This window comes from Anas platyrhynchos, chromosome 2, assembly GCF_047663525.1.
Source record: "Anas platyrhynchos isolate ZD024472 breed Pekin duck chromosome 2, IASCAAS_PekinDuck_T2T, whole genome shotgun sequence".
NCBI classification, from domain to species: domain Eukaryota; kingdom Metazoa; phylum Chordata; class Aves; order Anseriformes; family Anatidae; genus Anas; species Anas platyrhynchos.
Genome location: NC_092588.1, coordinates 605218 through 623502, shown reverse-complemented (window position 1 = coordinate 623502; position 18285 = coordinate 605218). Strand labels below are relative to the sequence as shown.

Here is an 18285-nt window from a genome sequence, read left to right as displayed (position 1 = left end):
ACAGACCTCGGGAGGCTTCCAGCAGTACCCAGCGGTGGTGACAGAGGCACATGAGGCTGACTGTGAGCCACGGGACCTGCAGCACTCCCCTCCCAGGGCTTGTGGACCTGAAGCAGGTGAAGGGCACAAGGAGAAGGGCTGCCGACTGCTGGCTGCCCTCTACGTGCTGCAGATCCTCAGCTGCTGCACCTGAGCTGCTGGGGATGGACCTGGCATCGTTACTCCCAATTATTTGTGTTCTCTGTGCCTCCTCCTCTGCGCAGCAGTCTGTAAGGGCAAGGCAAAGCCACCCCAGCTCCCAGGAGGCTGGTAATTCCACCTGACGGGGCTGACGCACCACTGAAGGGCTGTTCCTTGGGGACTGGGACCCCTCCAGGGCTTGCTCACGCTGGGCAGGGAGGCAAAGGAGCAAACGTTGGCTGAGTGCAGGATTAGAGCTGATCTGAAGAAATAAAATCTGCTGAGCCAGCAGTGTCCCGAAGCAGGCTGTGCTGCGGGGACAGGTCAGCTTGCTGTGCCCAGGGCTGCAGCAGTGAGCTCAGGCACCGCAGCGTGCCCTGCCCCAAGGGCTGCTCCGTTTCTGGCTGTCACCCCCGGGGGATTGCAGCCTCTGCCACGAGATATCAGCTGTGCTGATACCGTACAGCTCAGCCCACCAGGTAATGCTCCCCAAAAAGCCAACTCGAGGCTGCAGGAGAGCAGCAGCAGCGTTACCTTTCGTCAAGGCTGCCGCTGGGAGATGCTGAAGGGCTGGACTGGGCGAGCTCCGTCACGTCGGAGATGATGGGGCCAGAGTTGGCTGAAGAATCCGGGGAATAGAGGTTGGAGCCGCTATACGCTGGGGAAGAAGCCTGAAAGGACAAACACAGAGTTTGTGGGGTGAAGCACGAGGCACAAAGCAGTGACCCACGGGGGCAGACGCGCCGGATCGCTCCCATCCCGACCCACCCGCGGAGGAATAAGAGTTTAGTTTAAGAGGGGAGCTCAACACAAAACGCATCGCCCACCCCACGCACTGATAAAAGCACACGTCAGGCCTCTGTCCCCTAAACTCCATCTTCTTGGAAACGGTGAAATTTCCAAAGTAACAATATTGGATGCTTTTCCTGGATGATTCAACACTTGGACGCGGAGCAGCTCCGCGTCTCACCCTTCCCCTCCCACTCTGAGCCTTTCTTTTATGCTCAAAGGAAAGGCGAAGTTCTCAGGACCTAGAGATGAACGAAATTCAAGGTGTGAGGAACACAAGATTCCCCGCTGGCTGGGGACCCGGGGTCGGGTCCCACAGGTGGCACGGCACCAGGCCACCCACGCCAGCTGTCTTGGTGCAAAACCACTCTGCAATTTCCAGCCAAATCGGGGCCGTGGCAGCGTCAGCATCCAGTGCTCGTGCTGGCAGACGGCTCTGACAAACCGCCCAGCGATCGCTCCTCGCCCCTGAGCTGGAAGCTGTGAACACTTGGGGCTGCGAGGAGCCGGCCACCTGGGTTTCTCATAACAAGCAGAGCCCTGCGATACCTGGAGGAGCTCCCAGAGGCTCTGCGCAACGCTCGGCACGCGGGGGGATGAAGGCACTTCTAAAGCTGAGCTCACAGCGCTGGACGGGAGCTGGAAGGGGAACAGAGCCCTCGCACGGGGTGGTCTGGCAGCAGGAGAGCTCTTTAACGGGGCTGAGATATTTCGGGTTTCGGCTAAAAAGCTGATCAGATCAGCCGGGCACAGCAGGGCGCTGCGTGTCGGGAGCTGGCGGCCTCAGTGCACGGCCCCGCAGCAGCACTGCCACTGCAAGCAGGGACAGCCTTTATTTTGCTGCAAGCAGCCCGTGAGGGCACCCGGCCGCTCTCCCAGCTGTAAAACCTCGCTCCCGAACCTCAGCCCTGCCAGAAATTCAGCGTTAAGAACCTCGATGCACCGCCTTGGCCAAGGAACGGCAGCTGCTTCCCATGCGGGGGGCAGATGGGAAGAGAGCCCCGAATCTGGGTGGCGCTAGGAGATGAGCAACGTGAAAACACCCACGTTGAGACGGGATGGAAGGGACCAGCACAGGCCAGAGGTGCTGAAAAGCAAACAGTGAGCAAACACCAGCAAGAGGCAGGGCAGCTCCTGCATCCGTGGCACAGTGTGGCATCGCAGCAGGGCGCACACCGTGTCGTGGCAGCGCTCCTGGGGCAGTGCAGTGGGGTCTGTGGGGTGCTGGGGTCTGTAAGGTGTCACGGCAGGGTTTGTGCAGTGTCAGGGTTTGTTCAAAGTCACAGCAGGGTCTGTGCGGTGCCAGGCTTTGTGCAGTGTCACGGGTTTTGTGCAGTGTCACAGCAGGGTCTGTGCGGTGCCAGGGTTTGTGCAGTGTCACGGCAGGGTTTGTGTAATGTCACGGCAGGGTTTGTGCAGTGTCAGGGTTTGTGCAGCATCATGGCAGGGTTTGTGCAGTGTCATAGCAGGGTCTGTGTGGTGCCAGGGTCTGCACAGCGTCACGGCAGGGTTTGTGCAGCGTCACGGCAAGGTTTGTGCAGTGTCAGGCTTTGTGCAGCGTCACGGCAAGGTTTGTGCAGTGTCACAGCAAGGTTTGTGCAGTGTCAGGCTTTGTGCAGCGTCACGGCAGGGTTTGTGCAGTGTCACAGCAAGGTTTGTGCAGTGTCAGGCTTTGTGCAGCGTCACGGCAGGGTTTGCTGCAGGCACACTGCAGCTGCCAGCTCCGAGGGAAACGCCAGCCCCGTTGAACCCACCTCCCTCCAGCAGGCCAGGAGCCAGAAGCCCGCAGCTCATCCCAGCTCAGAGGGGTGTGGGAGAGGCTCCCGGCGATCTCCAGCCACTGAACAATCACGGGGAGCAGCACCCCGAAAGGTGCACGGGTGATGGGAGAGCAAAGACAACACCTCGGGGTTCAGCGGGATCCAGCAGCAGTTTGTAGGGCAGCCCAGAGCATGCAGACAGACCCCTCCTGTGCAACCACCTCGCCGTGCCCCCCGAGGCTGCGTGCTGCTGGGGCTGGCTGCCCCTCAGCCACTGCAGCATGGCCAGGGCTGGAGCAACACCCACAGCAGCACCGAGCTCTGTGTGATGGGGTGCCACACAGCTCTGCTTTGATGGGTGCTGCTCCTGCGGGGGCTGCCTGGCTTTGTTCTGTGCCCCCCACCTCGTTCCTGGGTCACAGCGCAGCTCTGGTCACGGGGACCCTGCTGCTGCTGCTGCTGTCCCTGCCTGGCTCCCACCCGCAGCGCCCTCCCTGTCTGGCAGCAGGCTGCTTGCAGGGAGTATTGCTAATTGCACACGGCCACGTTAATTAGCCAAGAGCAGCAATTGCTCAGCAAGGGCCGGCTGACATCGGGTGCATTTTGTGACAAAGCAAAGCAAAGCCCGAGCCAGCAGACGTCAGCTGAGCGACGCTGCCCTGAACCCCCCCTCGGCTGCTGGTCGAATTCAGACAACCCTCGCTGGGTCTGCGATCGAACGTGTGGCCCCTCACGAGGGGCAGCAGGTTCTGAGCGCGGGGGTTGATGCCCTGTGCCCCTTGGCATTTGGGTAACGCCCTTACCAAAATGCTCCAACCCCTGCTGAGCGCTGAGGGGTCAGGCAGTGGGACTGGCAGATCTGGGGGGGGGCTTCCCAACCGAGCTGGCAGCTCGCTCCCTGCTAGCTGGGGCAGATCAGAGCCCCGTGGAGGTGCCGTGCTGCAGATGTGGGGCACGGGTGAGACCTCCCTGGGAAGCCGTGGCCCCAAATCCCCATCCCGGGCATGCGGTGCACTTACTGCGTATGGGGACGAGCCGTGGACGTGCTCCAGGGAGTACTGGCGACTGTATTTCGGCATGGAATGTGCTGAACTGCTGTCGTTCAACATCAGGGGGCTGCAAAAGAATCCCAAACACCACAGGGGTCACTGCGCTGCCAGCCCCAGCCTCCAGCACCACCCAATCCCAGCCCACCCCCAGCCCCACGATGTGCGCAGCCCGCGGGGCCAGGGCACCCTGGGGTGGCCACCTCTGGGCAAGAGGCCCGGCGACACGCAGCCAGCCCCCACGTGCAGCCCCTCGGCTGGCTTTGCAAGCCTGTGGAGCAGAAATGCAAAGCCCCAGGCCTCGGAGAGCCCCCATAAAGCCCTCGGTCCCCTCCTCTGCGGGGCTGCGCTGCCCCACGCACGGGTTTCTGGCGCTCAGCTGCGGCATGAGCACCGCTGCGGCCCCGTTCTGTACCCGAGCGCTGCGGGGAGATGCTCCCCGTACGGGATAAATCATTGGGGCACGTCTCGGACAGGATGGCAGAACGAGGAGCTACCTTCATTAATAACAATCGAGCCTGCTGTGGCGGTGCCTGCCATATGGCGCGGCTGGGCACCGCTCGCACACAAAGGGGCAGCCCCGCAGCCAGCCGGGCAGCTCAGGGCCAGGGGCAGGGGCAGCACGGGGGGACTGCCCCTTCCTATGGGACACCAGGTGGGTGAGGAGCCCGTCCACACAGGACGGGACCAAATGGGGCTGTTGTGGTGGTGTCGGAGGAGAGCCAACGGGAGAAGCATCTCTAAAAGCTCTTAGGACGAAGCTGTGCTGCTGGGGTGAAATTTGTGATCCTGGGACAAAACCAGTAGCGACTGCCTGGCCCAGAGCAACCAGCCCAGCAATGTTCCCAACCTCTTGGGGCACTTAAGTGCTGGACAGGCCTCCAGTGCAACTAGCGAGGGGCAGAATAATCCACGGCACGTCTGAGGACGGGCTTGGTTAGTCTGTGGAGCTGTCAGCAGCCTCTGACAGCAGGAGGCTGGCCCTGGTGGCCCGAATTTTCCCTGTGGGGTAAGGACCAGAACGCCGTGGCAGTGCCGAGGCAGCGCTGTGCGTGCTGCCCTTTGACAGAGCGCAGGGGTTGGGGACAAAGTGTGTTCTGCATGGGCTGATGTGGCCTGGCTCGCAAACCCTTCCTGGCGTCAGTCGCACGGCAGTGTTAGCTGGTTCTGGCCGGAGCAAGAACTTGAGGCTCACATGATGCCAATGACCGCTGTCCAGTCCTACCCCACTGGCAAGGCTGCTACAGAAGGCAGAGATCTGGGGGACCCACTCTGCTGATCCTCTCTTTATTCTCAGACAGGGAATCTTTATCTGGAGGTAGAAATGCAGACTTACATCTTCCTCTTCACCCCAAGAATACGGTTGGATTGCACCAATGAAATCAAAAACTGGATAAGCTGGGAGGAGAAAAAAAGGAAAAAACCCGTTAGGGTGCGTGCTGGGAGATGGATTAACCCACGGATGGCAGCGGCTCCCGGGACCCCTCGGCTCAGGGCACGGAGGGGAAAGAAGGCTGGGGGGGCACAGGACGTGGCAGCCAGTGGCCTTCCAGAATCTCAGCAGCCAAAATTGTCCTGAAGCAGAACGAACGCCGCTGCCCTGCAGCGAGCCGTGAGCTGGGGCTTACCTTATTGACAACTTTCTGCTGCTGCGCGTGCTTCTGCCTCAAGCTGGCCACCTCCCTCCACAGCGCCTCGTTCTCGCTGCAAGAGAAGAAAAAAAAAGGCCAGCTGAGAACAAACGCGGCCTCGCAGGCAGAGCGAAGAAAGCCCCGGGGTGAGTCGGGAACCTGCAGCAGGGGATTTGCCGCCGCCTCCAGCCGCGGGGCTCATTTACAGCCTCGCGGGGCCGCGGGTGAAATGTTGCTCGTTAACTCTGCTCCACTGCCATCCCAGCCCGGGAGCAGCCTCGCACACATGGGCAGGGACGCGGGGGCCCTGCGGGGAGGGCTGGGGGGCAGCTCCGCGCCCCGATGTGGCCCAGGGGTGTGGGGTGGGCACGATTCGGATCCAGCTCCTCCAGAGGTGCAAAGGGGAAGGCACCGAGGCCCCGGACAGCACCGGGGTGCCGGGCGGAGCTGCGCCCCTCCGGATCCCACCAGCAATCCCCAGCTCCAAATGTTTTTTTGAGCTTTCTAGGCAGGGAAATGAGGACAGCAAGGACTGGCTTTGTGCGTGCTGCGAACACAAAAAGTAGTGCAGAACTCAGCAATAAACCTGCGTTATTTCCTCGTGTTCCTGAAGCTCCTCCCGACCCACGGAGCCGGGCACCAGCACAGGGTGGCACCGGCACAAACCCACCTGGGAATGGGTCAGGCCCCGTTTGCCCAACAACAGGGTGGGCAAAACTCAGATTGGGGAAACTCTCCCGAGGTCAGGGGTGGCCACAAAGATGCCCAGGGCTGGAGCAGCTCCGCCATGGGGCCGGCTGAGGGCTGGGGGTGAGGGGCATGGGCTGGAGAAGGCTCCAGGGGCACCTCCTGATGGGCTGCGAGTGCCCAAGGGGGCTGCAGGAGAGCCGGGGGGGCCCTTTGTGGGGCTGTGGGGACAGGACGGGGGGATGACAAGCTCACAGTGGGCAGGGGGAGGTGAGAAATAAGGTAAAAATTCTGCCCCCAGGGGCGGTGATGCCCAGAGGGGCGCCTGGGTGAGGGCCTTGGCCCCTTTCGGGGTGTTCAGAGCTTTTGGGGCATTCGGTGCTTTTGGGGCACTTGGTGCTTTTGGGGTACTCGGAGCTTTTGGGGCACTCGGTGCTTTTGGGGTGCCCGGGGCAGCACGGTGACAGCCTGGGTGCGCTCGGGGGCCGCGGGCCGGGGAGCAGCCGCCGTGCCGAGGGCGCAGCTGCCGCTCAGCTCAGCTGCAGCCCCGCTCCCCGTGCGCCGGCCGCCAATTACGGCCGGGGAGGAAGGGCTGCTCCGTGCCCCGCGGGGCCTCGCGCCGTAAATTAGCCCGGCTCGCCCCGGCGCAGGCCACCTGAACACCCCGAGCCGCCCGGGGACTGGGGGGGCACCCAGCGGGGAGGAGATGCGGCCCCGCGGAGAGAGCAGGCGGCGGGAAGGGTTAAGCAGCAGCGAAGGCTTTAATACTTTCTTTAGCACGCTGTTTTACGAGGCAATTAAAGGCCGGCGAGGAGTTTACAAGGGCCGGTTTCAAACGTTTCATTTTGGGAGTTATTAAAGCTCCGCGCAGCGCCGGGTCTCTGCAATATTTCACGGCCCCGCTCCGCACCTGCCGCTCTTAAAACGCTGCTCCCAGGGGACACGCAGCCCCCCTAAAACCCCCCAAAACCCCCCAGCTCCCCCAGCTCGGCCAGCTCCGGCGGCCGGGCTGCAGCGGGAGCAGCGCCGTTATCGCGGCATCGCAGGAGGGTGCGGGCAAGGGGCACCTCGCGCATCAGCTGCTCACGGCCCCCCCGTGCCGCCTCCGTTATCTCCCCCGGCCAGGAGAGCCGCTCGTTTATCACCGCACCGAGCAGGGCCCTCAGGAGCAGCCTTCAGAGCAGCGTTAATTAGCAGGCTGAGGAGCGGGGCTGTCAGCCGCCCTCCAGATAAAATACACCCCGGTGGAGCCGCGCTGGCGTTCCCAGCGAGGCCGCCTGAAATAAAGGATGGTTTGCTACCTGCTGGTTTGTAATTTCAAGGCGATGCCGTCCTGCAGCTTCCCACGTGCTGCTCTACCTGGCCCTTCTCTCAAAAGCCAGCTCCTGGGAGCAGGTAATTACAGAGGAATTCATCCGCCCTCCTCTGCCCCAGGGCGAGCTCCAGCGCCGGACTCCAGCGCGGCCACCAGTGCGCTCACCAACAGCGGGCGTGGAAAAAACTTTGTTCCAGTTCGTACCTCTCCTGTTTGGGAGGTCTGAACCCAAGGAACTCACCCTAATACACGGCTTTCAACCTCAGCACGTGCCCGTGACCGCACGTGAACACACTCGGTGGGCACGGAGCTCGCAGTGGAGCTGTTCCCTGTTTCCATCTCACGCCACGGGGTTTAGAGCAGTGCGTCCCCGTTCCAGCGATTCACACAAGGTGCACAGAAAACAGCTGGACGGGGACTGAGCAAAAAGCAGGATCTGAAGGGCCCGGCGATGCCGGGAGCATGCGACAGGTCCAGAGCAAAGATCAGGGTCATGGTGCCACGGCCTCACCCAAATTTCAGATTTTGCCAACCCAAACGTACCCCAACGACCTCTCACAGACAGACACAACCCTCCTTTTCTCCTCCCTCCTCCAGCAGCATAGTGCTGGCCCCACATCCTCGCGGTCCCATACGCTGCTGAGCCCTGCCCCGGGGCTGCTACAGCTCCCGTGTGGGGATGGATGGAGGGCAGCAAGCCCAGAACTCGCGGTGGGGCTGGAGCAGGGGGGCTGCAGCGGTCCCTGCCAACCCCAGCCCCAATTTTGGGCTAGCTGTGGTGGTGGAAACGAGGGAGAGCAAAGCCTTGCACCGAGAGGGCAGCCCCAAGCTGCTGGTGCCGCAGCGAAGCCAACACACAAAGCAAAGAGGCAGCGACTGCTCCTCTCCCCGCTGCCTCCAGGCTGGAGCTATCAGCTGAAGTCAGCAGCTGGCAGATTCAGCGCGAACAAAAGGCCGCGGCTCTCCCCAGGCACCCTGTAATTGAGATGCAGAACTCCACCGCCGCCTGGATCCCGGGGGTCGCGGGACAAAGTCACACAAGAAAAACAAAATCCAGCGGGGAGCCTCACCAGGGCAGCGCTGCCACCTCGGGCTGCCCCGAACCCCCTTCCTTGCTCCTCTCCCCACCTCGCTCCTCTCCGCTCCTGCCCTGTGCCCGCAGCCTCAGCAGGAGCAGGCAGCACTTTGGTTCCACACCCAGCTGGTTTGGAGCCCTTGCTCCATCCCCAGAAAACTTCTGCTCGCAGTTGAATCCCAGCTCAAGCCCTTCCCATCTTGGCACCCTCTTTGCCCAAACCAACGTCCAAACCAATGCACTGGGACCAACACGTGAGCCACCAGTCCCTGCTGTTCATGGAACAGCAATCCCGATGCCTCACGGTGCTGCAGCACACGGGGAAGGGGCTCTGGGGCTTGGGGCAGGGGCTCGGGGCAGGGTCAGCATCGCACCAGGGACCCGGCCGCGGGGAGAAGGCGCTGAGCGGAGCCGCGGTGCTCCCAGTGCCAGCTGTCCAGGGGCAGGAAGCAGCTGGTTCTCAGCTCCCACTAAATCAGCTACCGGGCTAAAAAGCTATTCCCAGCCCCGGCCGTGGTACGATCAATCTTCGTCTCCAGCAGGTACCACCTCTGCGCCTGCAAATGGCTCGCGCGCCCGTCTGGAAGCAGCTGAGAGAGGCGCGCTGTTAATGACCGCCCCGACCAGCGGAGATCATCTGCATTCTGCTGACTAAACAAGGATGCAAAGCGCACGCATCTATCAAAAGCCTCTCAGCACCGCTGCTCCTGCTGCTCCTGCCCTTTTATCATCGCAGCCAGCTTCCAGGAGCAGGCAGCACTTCGCCTCCGCAGGCTGCGGGCGCCGACGGAGCGCAGCAGACGCAGGCAGCGACAGCAGCCCCGGTGTGCCCAAGCCCACGGTACCCAGGCAGCGAGGAGAGGTGATAGCAGTGCCCGAAAAACATCCAGCTTTTGGGCTGCAGAAAGCACCGTGCCCTAGATGCAGGAGCGGGCTTTGAGATGTGGCCGGTTCCCAGCCCCGAGCACTGCGAGGTCCTGCCTGAGGTCAGCGCCCTGGCACCAAGCACAAAGCAGATTTTTGTCATTTCTCAGCATAAGGAGAGAGCGTGACCTGAAGAAAGGCAGCCTGACCTGCCCCAAAAAACAGCGCCACTGGTTTTGATCCTTCCTTGTTCGCCCTCTCTCACTCTGCTGATACCCACAGCGCCTGCAGCAAGCCACGATGCCCCGGGCTGCACCACCAGGGGGGTGAAGGGATTGTCCCCCTCTGCTCTGCCCTCCCTGTGCCCAGGTTTGGGGTCCCAGCACAAGGATGTGGGGCTGATAGAGCAGGTCCAGAGGGTCTCAGAGATGATCAGAGGCTGGAGCAGCTCTCTAGGAAGAAAGGCTGAGAGAGCTGGGGGTGGTCAGCCTGGAGGAGAGAAGGCTCCGGGGAGACTTCCTTGGGAACTTTCGGTACGTAAAGGGGGCTTCTAAAAAGGATGGAGAAGGACTCTTTACTCACGTAGACACTGATAGGAGAAGGGGAATGGATTTAAGCTAAAAGAGAGATTTAGATTAGATGTTAGGAGGAAATTCTTCGCTGTAAGGTAGCGAGGGATGGGCACAGGTTGCCCAGGGAAGCTGTGGATGCCCCAACCCTGGAGGTGCTCGAGGCCAGGCTGGAGGGGGCTTTGGGCAGTCTGATGCACGAGGCAGGAATTCTCCTTGGTGCTAACACCTTCCCTCTGCGTCTGTTGCTGTCAAATTTTCAGCAGCCGAATATCAGCAGGCAGATCTCTTACTCTCCTACCTACTTCGCACTCGGAATTCATTCATCCATGCTGTAGAACCACCAGAACAGGCAGCCCTGGTCTCAGCCAGGACAGAGTTAATTTTCCTCCTAGGAGCTGGTAGGGTGCTGCGTTTGGGATTTAGGATGAGCAGAGTGCTGAGAACACGCTGATATTTACTCATTGCAGAGCAGTGCTCACACCAAGCCAAGGGCGTCTCAGCTTCACCCTGTCCTGCCAGCAGCAGGAGCTGGGAGGGGACAGACCCAGGGCAGGTGACCCAAAGTGCCCAAAGGGGTATTCCATAGCTTATGGGGTCATGCTGAGCAATTATAGGGCTGGCTGCTCAGGGTTAGAGCACAGAGGAGGCGCACCGAATCCCTGAGGTCCTGGAGAACTCCAGCAGAAAGCTCCGACGCCTCTAGCCGCTTTTCATCACCGTCCAGCGAGGATTTCATCTCAGTTTTCAAGGAAAACGTCTCAAAAGGACTCTGGGGCATGCTGCAATCTGTTCGGGGGAACCTCTGTCCTGGGGTGGGCTCCAGGGGTCTCACGGAGGTGGATGCGGTCCCAGATCAGCTCACCTTTTAAAAGGATCCCGTAAGGATCAGAGTCCAACTCCTACTTGGAGCCCTCCTGTGGCTACTCAGCCCCGTACCGCAGCAGAACCCGTTTCCTTACCACGCTGCTCCGATCCATCTCAAACACGGACACAGAAAACAGAATGACATTTTTAACTGTGCTCTGCCCGTCTCCTGAAAAGCAGAGGCTCAAGAGAAAAGCAGGCAGCGCACTGCTGCTGGAGCGAAGGATGCTGAACTGCAAAGTGCCCTCCTCCTCCTCCTCCTCCTGGCCTCCCGGCATGGCCAGAAGCACCACAAGTCTCCAAACAGCTCCTGTGGGCACTCCAAAAAAGCAAACTGGTGAGGACAAGGCGTGGAGGACAGGACAAGCAGCAAGAAGGACACGGAGGACGCCGGGTCTCCACGGCCAGGAGGTGCCTGCAGGTGCCGAGCAGGCACCGGAGCCCACGGCGAGGAGGCTGCGCACCAGGACCTGCCTGAGGCTGCCTGCACCGCAGGCAGGGTTAGGAGATGCTTGGGCCGAGTTATTTCACCATCAGCATCCCAGCCCTTGCTGGTAATTAATTTCAGATTTAGATCACCGCGCTGAAAAACGAGTCCTCCACAGGTCTTTAAGCCGTGGTTTGGAATGACCAATAAAATTGACTTCAGATGAGCTCAAGCAGTGACTAAGCTCGTAAAAAGCAGCAGCGCAGATAAAACACACAGATCCCACGTTGTGCTCGGCATTACGGGCCATCAAAGCAGCTTTCAGATCAAGCTGATGGTTGACTCGGAGCCAGCGCAGGTCCCCCGGGAGCAGGCTGAGACGCGGAGACCCCGGTCTGCAGCAGCTGCAGCCTGAGCCACCGCTGCACGGGGAGCCCATAAAGCACCCCGCTCCCTGTCCCATTTAGAGGTCATAAAAGCACGGCCCACAGCCCCGCACAGGGCTGGGAGAGCCAACAAAATCCACGCTGTTAGACAAAAAAAAGAAGAAAAGCACGCTTGCAATTAGTGCAGGGGAAAGCTGCCGCAGGATCCAGCCCCTTTTCCCTGCAGCAAAGGTGGGAAGTGGCCAGGTCCGTGCACACAGGTCCCCTTTTTGGCTCTGGGGAAAATCTGATTTATGCCCACGCAGCTCTCCTTCCATAAAATGGGGCTGGGGGGTAACCCAGTTCCAGGGCCTCGTTTCGCTGCCACTACAACAGCTCCAGCCCCTCCGTTTTGAACGCTTCGAGCCCAAGCATCCCCCAGTGCCAGCTCCTTCAGCACGGGGAACCCCCGCGGCACAAAAAGCCCCAAACCAAGGCAGTGCCAGGCTTCCAGGGTTCCCGCAGCTCTTCCAGGAGCCGGCGCCTTGACAGTGACGTCTCACTTCCAAACCTGAACCAGGAGGGTGCCATGACTCAACTCCGTGCTGCATCCTCACGGATTTTTAAAAGGGAATTCAGCAGCAAAGTAAAATCGTGAATTGTTATTTCGGGACGGGTACCAGGGGGCTGAGGAGTGGAGCCTCCACGAAGCCGCTCCATGCAGATGCTCAGTAAGAGCGCTGCAACCATCCTAACACCACTTCTCCCCGAAAAAGAGGAGAGCAAAGCTCCTTCCCCCCCCAGGGACGAGAAGCTCCTTTATCCCATCCTGACCCCAGATGCAGCACGGACACCCCAGCTCCCCTCGCACCGACCGCGCGCGGCGCATGAGGTCTTGTGGGGGTGTAAAACACCGAAAATATCTGGCTAGTGACTTCACAAAAGATCTCCTTACGGGTTTCACGTCCTCGCCGTGCAGCCTGGGCCCCACGTTTTCCGCGCCAGTTGCAGCAGAGAGGCGGAACAACGCCGCCGCGCTCCCGGAGCTGCCGAGGGGAGGTGAAGAGAGAAGAGGGGGCTGCAAGGCCGGGGCCCGAGCGCCACGCACTTACTCATCTCCCAGACGATTTCCAAGCAGCTTTTAACCGGGGCGCCTCGGTCCCCGAAGGTGGGAGGGCTCCCATTAATGAGGCACGGTGACTAAACTTGGCTATCACCTCGTTGGCTTCGTTATGTCCTAGCTCAGCTTTTCTCTCACCTAGCACCGATGGATTCAATCTTTTCAACAAATGTTCTAATGCAAACTCTATCCCCTCAGGTCAGTGTCAGACGATAATATATATGTTGCTTTTGGAACCCTGAAACCATCAAGAAAGTTACACGGGTCAAAATTATTTGCGATGATTTACGGGGGGCTTGCATACGGTAAACTAATTCTGCCAAAGAGGAATTACACCGCGAAAGGCCAAGTCCTTGTGTCTGTTCAGATTTATTTTCACCCAGAGAAATTTCAACTTTTAAATTCTGTTAGCAACTGGGGCCTTGTAAAAGCGGCGGGGCCTTGTAAACAGAGCCCGGCCGGGAGGAAGTGCGCTCAGCGTCCCGCGGCACAGCTCCGCGCGCCGAGCCAACGCCAACGCCGTCCCGGAGGGAGCCGTGGAGAGAAGCGATAAAAACAGGTGCAGACACCACGGCTCGCTCGCTGCTCTCAACAATCTGGTTAAGATTAAACTCACGGATACGCTCCGGCTCCCCCGGGACTCGAGCAGAGCCGAGGAACCCGCAGGAAGGGGCGCGCTGCCCTGCCCGCCTCGCCCTCCTGCCCGCCAGGGGTGGGTGCTGCGCCCCGCAGGGCTCTGCTCCTTCCTCCCATCAAAGCAGAGTTTGGGAACGGGAATTTTGGGGGATGGTGACATTGTCCCTGCTCGGGATGCTGCCTTGGCCTTGCCACCCTCCCCATGCAGTGTGCCACCAGGCTCGCTTCGCTCTGCATCACCGCTGGCGATCGCTGCGGCACTTCAGGGCAGCACCGCGGTGGCACCGCTCAGCCCTAGAGCAGCCACACACCTATAAAATGATGCCCGAGGGTCTTTCCACGCTGGAAATCCCCAGCAGAGCCGCAGGAGATGAGGAGCTCCAGCAGGATCTGGGTGCAGCACGTTGCCGCACGCCGCTCGGAGCCTGGCAGCGTGCGTGGCACGGCGAGAGCCACCCCCAGCTGCGGCCGTCAGTACGGAACCTCCACGGCTCTGCCTTTAAAAGCCCAGAAGGAAACATTTGGCTTACACAAGTCGCAGCTTCAGAAGCTAAGAAAGCAGAACAGAAGCCAAAAGCAACTGCAGAAATTCCAGGTCAGTAACCTGCTCAAATTGGAGGGTAATTAATAACCACCGCTCGCCTGCCGACGCCTCGGGACGACAACTGCCTCCCCGACCAAGGGCAGAGCTCGAGCGGACGCCTTCCCCTGCGCCTCCGGTCATTTCTCCCCAGCTGGCCCCCCACGGCTCTCCAAACTTTGAAATGCTGAAAGGTAAAAGCACTGAGAAACAGGAAAAGACGCCGAGAGCAACGCTTTCCCCATCAGAAATTCTCACCTGAGAAAAAGCTGCTGGTAAACGAAGCGTGAGAGCTAACGCAGCACCGCTTGGCAGCGGGACCATTCACCGGAGGCAGCCTGCTCACAACCACCCCGGCCAAGCTGTGCCACTGCTACGGGACTGCCGGGGGTGCTGCAAAGGAAAACCAGCCCTGCCCGAGGCACGAGTAGCTCAGGGAAGATGTTAAGGAACCCGGTACCAGGAATTCCTCGTGCTGGCCCGAGGTGTCCCTGCGATGCTGCGTGGCAGCAGCGCCAGGCTGTGCGGTGGCACCTTGGAAAAATCCCTCCTGTGGCACGCTTGCATGAGGATTTTAGGGAGCAGGGAAATGGAGAGGATGTTTGAGAACAAACAAAAAGGATGTTTTACAACAAGCTGCGTGACGGAGACCTCACCGTGCCTTATTCCAGCCACCCAGAAATGCCCGGAGGGGACGTCTTCATATGCTCCAATAAATTTCACTTCGTAACACGCGGGAGAAAGGCATCGGCAAGGAAAGCGGCGTTCAGATGGCTGACCCTCTGAAAAATGGTTAACCCTCTGGAAGAGCCGGGCAGGACAGCAGAGGAGTGTGACCACACCATGTTCCTGCAGCCCTGACCCCGACTCCGCACACGGCAGCGCAGGGGACAGAGGCGCAGCACGGGGCAGCGCAGCAGCAGCTCCTGTGCCAGAACGAAGGGACTCCGTGCTTCAGCAAGGGGCGAGGGAGCTGCAGGCTGTCTGCTCCTTGGGCTGAGATCTGCTCTCTTTGCACATCTTGCTCCGTGCGGTAACTAGGATGAAGGAGCCACGATGAAATCAGCCCTTAACTCTACAAGCGAGATGGGCACGAGGCCATGAAAAGTCCTAAACCCTTCCCCAAAGCTTACAGCCACCTCAGACATTTGTGTCACCTGTACCTTGCTTTTCTTGTACGTTTTGCACAGCTCTGTGGTTGCTGTTTTAAATCTCCAGAGGCCCATAAAAGACCTGGAAGAAGACAAAGGACTTGCATCCGCCAGGAGAGAGCCAAAAAGCCCACCAAACCACCACCTAGAGCACGGAACCAGGTGAGACCCCAGGGACGCAATATCCTGGCTGGAAAACCCTCAGCTGCCCAGGAGCACAACCCAGTCCTGCTTACACACAAAAAAAAAAACAGTCTCACTGCCCAAGTTCAGCTTATCTACTTTCCATCACTTGCTGCCAGCGCTAGAGACTCACCCAAATTATTCGTGTTTGACAGCAGAGCTGTGCTCAGCCTCTCAGGCAGCCTTTGTGAGCTAAGCCCGTCAACGTGGGAAGATTTGGGAAGGTCTGTTCACAGCCGGGCAATAAAACGGCCTTCTCCGTGAGCATTGGATCGGGTGTGCCAAGGACGATATCCAATTTAACCCAAAGCCCCTCAAAACAGCTTTCCCTTTGCTAGCCCCAGCCCATGTGCATTTTCAATATGCTGCAAAGATCTTAACTTGGGCAGCAGACAAGCTGCGATCGTAAACTTTCCTTCTGCCGACAAAGCAGCTTGATATAAAGGACACCTGGTGCTTGCTGGAGCAGACCCCCCACTCAAAACGTGCCCTTAGACGGGAAAAAAGAAAGATTAGGAACGGGGTGGCTCAGGCACTACGCACAGCTTTATGTTCGAGGTACCCTCAGCCCTCTGGGGACTGCTGGGGCTGCCTGGGGTAACACGGAGAGGAGCTGCAACTCTCAGACTGCGGAGAGGCAACACGATGTGAACCATCAGACCCTCGAGAACACTTAAAAAAATCAAGAAAATAAGCGGCAGCGACGAGCTGACAAGAAGCAGCTGATGCTCCGAAGCACGCTGCAGATCCAAAAGGGGTGGCCTGAAGTGAAGGGGGTGGATTATTGCCCAGGAAGCAAATTTTTAATCACAAACTCGTGAGGAAATGGGAGCAGCACCACACCAGCACGCTGGGTATCAGCCCAGGGACCAACAATTCAGAGGTTCCCCCCTTCTGATCATCCTGCAGGAGCCCAGCCACCTGAGAAGCTTTCGAATGAGCACAAAATATTTCTAGCAGTTGGTGGGTGAGCACCCCCCTGCCAGGAGCGGGGAAGCCGCGCTGCTCAGAGAGGGGCTGGCAGCTCCCTGCGAGCAGCAGAGCTCCAAGCCCTGCTGTGTGCACTCCACCTAGCGGTTTGCAGGCCGTTTGTAATTAATAATGCTAATGTTTGCTCTGCCCTGAGCCAGCGGAGCAGCTGGAACGCAGCCTGGAGACTTACAGAGCCTTAGGAAGGCGCTCATCCTCACACAGGGTTACAGGCACCATCCCAAAGCGTGCTGACTGCCCTGGTCTCAGCCAGGACAGAGTTAATTTTCCTCCTAGGAGCTGGTAGGGTGCTGGGTTTGGGATTTAGGATGAGCAGAGTGCTGAGAACACGCTGGTATTTACTCGTTGCAGAGCAGTGCTCACACCAAGGGCGTCTCAGCTTCACCCTGTCCTGCCAGCGGGCAGGCTGGGGGTGCAGCAGGAGCTGGGGGGGGGACAGACCCAGCACAGCTGACCCAAAGTGCCCAAAGGGGTATTCCATAGCTTATGGGGTCATGCTGAGCAATTACAGGGGGGGCTGGCTGGGGTTACTATTATTTTCCTGTCTTTATCTTGACTCACAAGCTTCACTTTCCCGTTTCTCTCCCCATCCCAGAGAGGCAGGGGGAGGCTGAGCGAAGGGCTGCGTGGTGCTGAGCTGCCGGCCGGGTTGCAGCACAGCCCTGACAACCCTTCTGACAGAAGCTGTAGGGCTGCTAACGAAGATTTCCTTTTTGTTTTTAGGAAAGGAGCGCAGCTGGGTCCAAGCCTGGTGAGTTTGCTCTATGAAGTTTTGGTTATCCGGGGTTGGCTGCGTATGGGATTTTCACTCAAAGCCATGCTAGGAAAGGCTGAATCTCTTTGCTCGAGAGACATTTACAACAATTAACAAGGCATTTGTGGCTAACAAGACATTTTCCCTTTCACCTCAAAGGGAAAATGGAAGCAGCCACCTCTGCTGTCCGTAGACCCCCAAAACTACAATATCGACAATGGTGCACAAATGTTTTACCTGCTGCTGTTTGGGAACACGTTTGGAGGACAAGCTACTTTTCTCTCTGCCCTTGCAGAGAGCCTGAAGAGAAGCCCAGCCTAGAGATAAGGCTGGGTGCTCGTACCTGGGGCAAACAGAAGATGAAAGGAACCATCTAGAATGACCCCGGAGACAAAGCAGGTTCCATCCCCTCCCATGAACACCAGAGGTGCCAGGGAAGCAAGCACAAGGTACGGTAATCAAATCCAGCCAAAGGGAGGCTTTGGAACACGGTGTGTTCCAAAAAACCACAGTCCGTGCTTTTCGCAGTGCAACCATCCCTCTGAAATCCCCACCGTGCCCTCCTGCTTCACCCAGCACAGGATTCCTCGGAAACAACAGCAGGGATGGAGCAGCTGGGCATAAACCAAACTCATTGATGAATGATTCACTTTGTAGACAGGCAAATTAGAAAAAAAAAAAGCTTTAAACCAGGATTTAAGGGTACACGAGGGAGTCGGACACCCACACCCCCGTGCTCGTTAGCTTCATCGAGTGCCTAAACCCGAAGTCTCAGCGCGAGCCCCCCGCCTGGCAGATCACACCCAGAGCCTGCTCCAGGAGGGCAGGCAGCTCCTGGGGGGCACCTGGGAGATTTGGGGGAGACGACAAACCTCAGGGAGGTAACGAAACCACTGCAGCACCACGGGAGCAGCCACAGCACTGCCCCAACACCACCTGCTGTGCCCCCAGCCCGACAGCAAGCACCGGGGAGCCGTACCCAGCCCCAAATGAACGGGGTGAGGGCAGAGCTCACGAGCCGGGAGGAGGAATGGGACACGAGACATCACCCCAAAGGACTCCAGCACCACGGTGCAGCAGAAGGTAAGGCAGAAAACCAGAGCACGAGGGAACAATCCAGCACTGAGCACTGCCTGAAATTTCAGACCCAAATCCCCGCGGCAGGGACGGACGCTCTGGGGTCTCCGTGGCTGTTCCCGCTCAGAGCAGAGCAGGACTGCACGGAACGTTTCTTTACACTGCGTTTGGGATCACAGGTCTGCAATCCCTAACGGGTTCTGGTGTCCAAAAAATCCT

The 18285-nt window shown here is 59.2% G+C and overlaps 2 protein-coding genes across 2 annotated transcripts in view; one reads left to right on the top strand and one right to left on the bottom strand.

Annotated features, from left to right (window-relative positions):
* CPSF1 (cleavage and polyadenylation specific factor 1) overlaps window positions 1-17193 on the top strand; it is a 139192-nt gene extending 121999 nt beyond the window's left edge. The window contains exon 39 of the mRNA XM_072034200.1: window positions 17183-17193. The gene's annotated coding sequence lies outside the window, so the exon portion shown is untranslated. The remainder of the gene's footprint in view (window positions 1-17182) is intronic.
* HSF1 (heat shock transcription factor 1) overlaps window positions 1-18285 on the bottom strand; it is a 34937-nt gene that overhangs the window by 7807 nt on the left and 8845 nt on the right. The window contains exons 5-8 of the mRNA XM_027452840.3: window positions 5404-5479; window positions 5112-5173; window positions 3749-3845; window positions 715-851 (exon numbers count right to left, since the gene is read on the bottom strand). Of these exons, the coding sequence (XP_027308641.1) occupies window positions 715-851; window positions 3749-3845; window positions 5112-5173; window positions 5404-5479 (372 nt within the window). The remainder of the gene's footprint in view (window positions 1-714; window positions 852-3748; window positions 3846-5111; window positions 5174-5403; window positions 5480-18285) is intronic.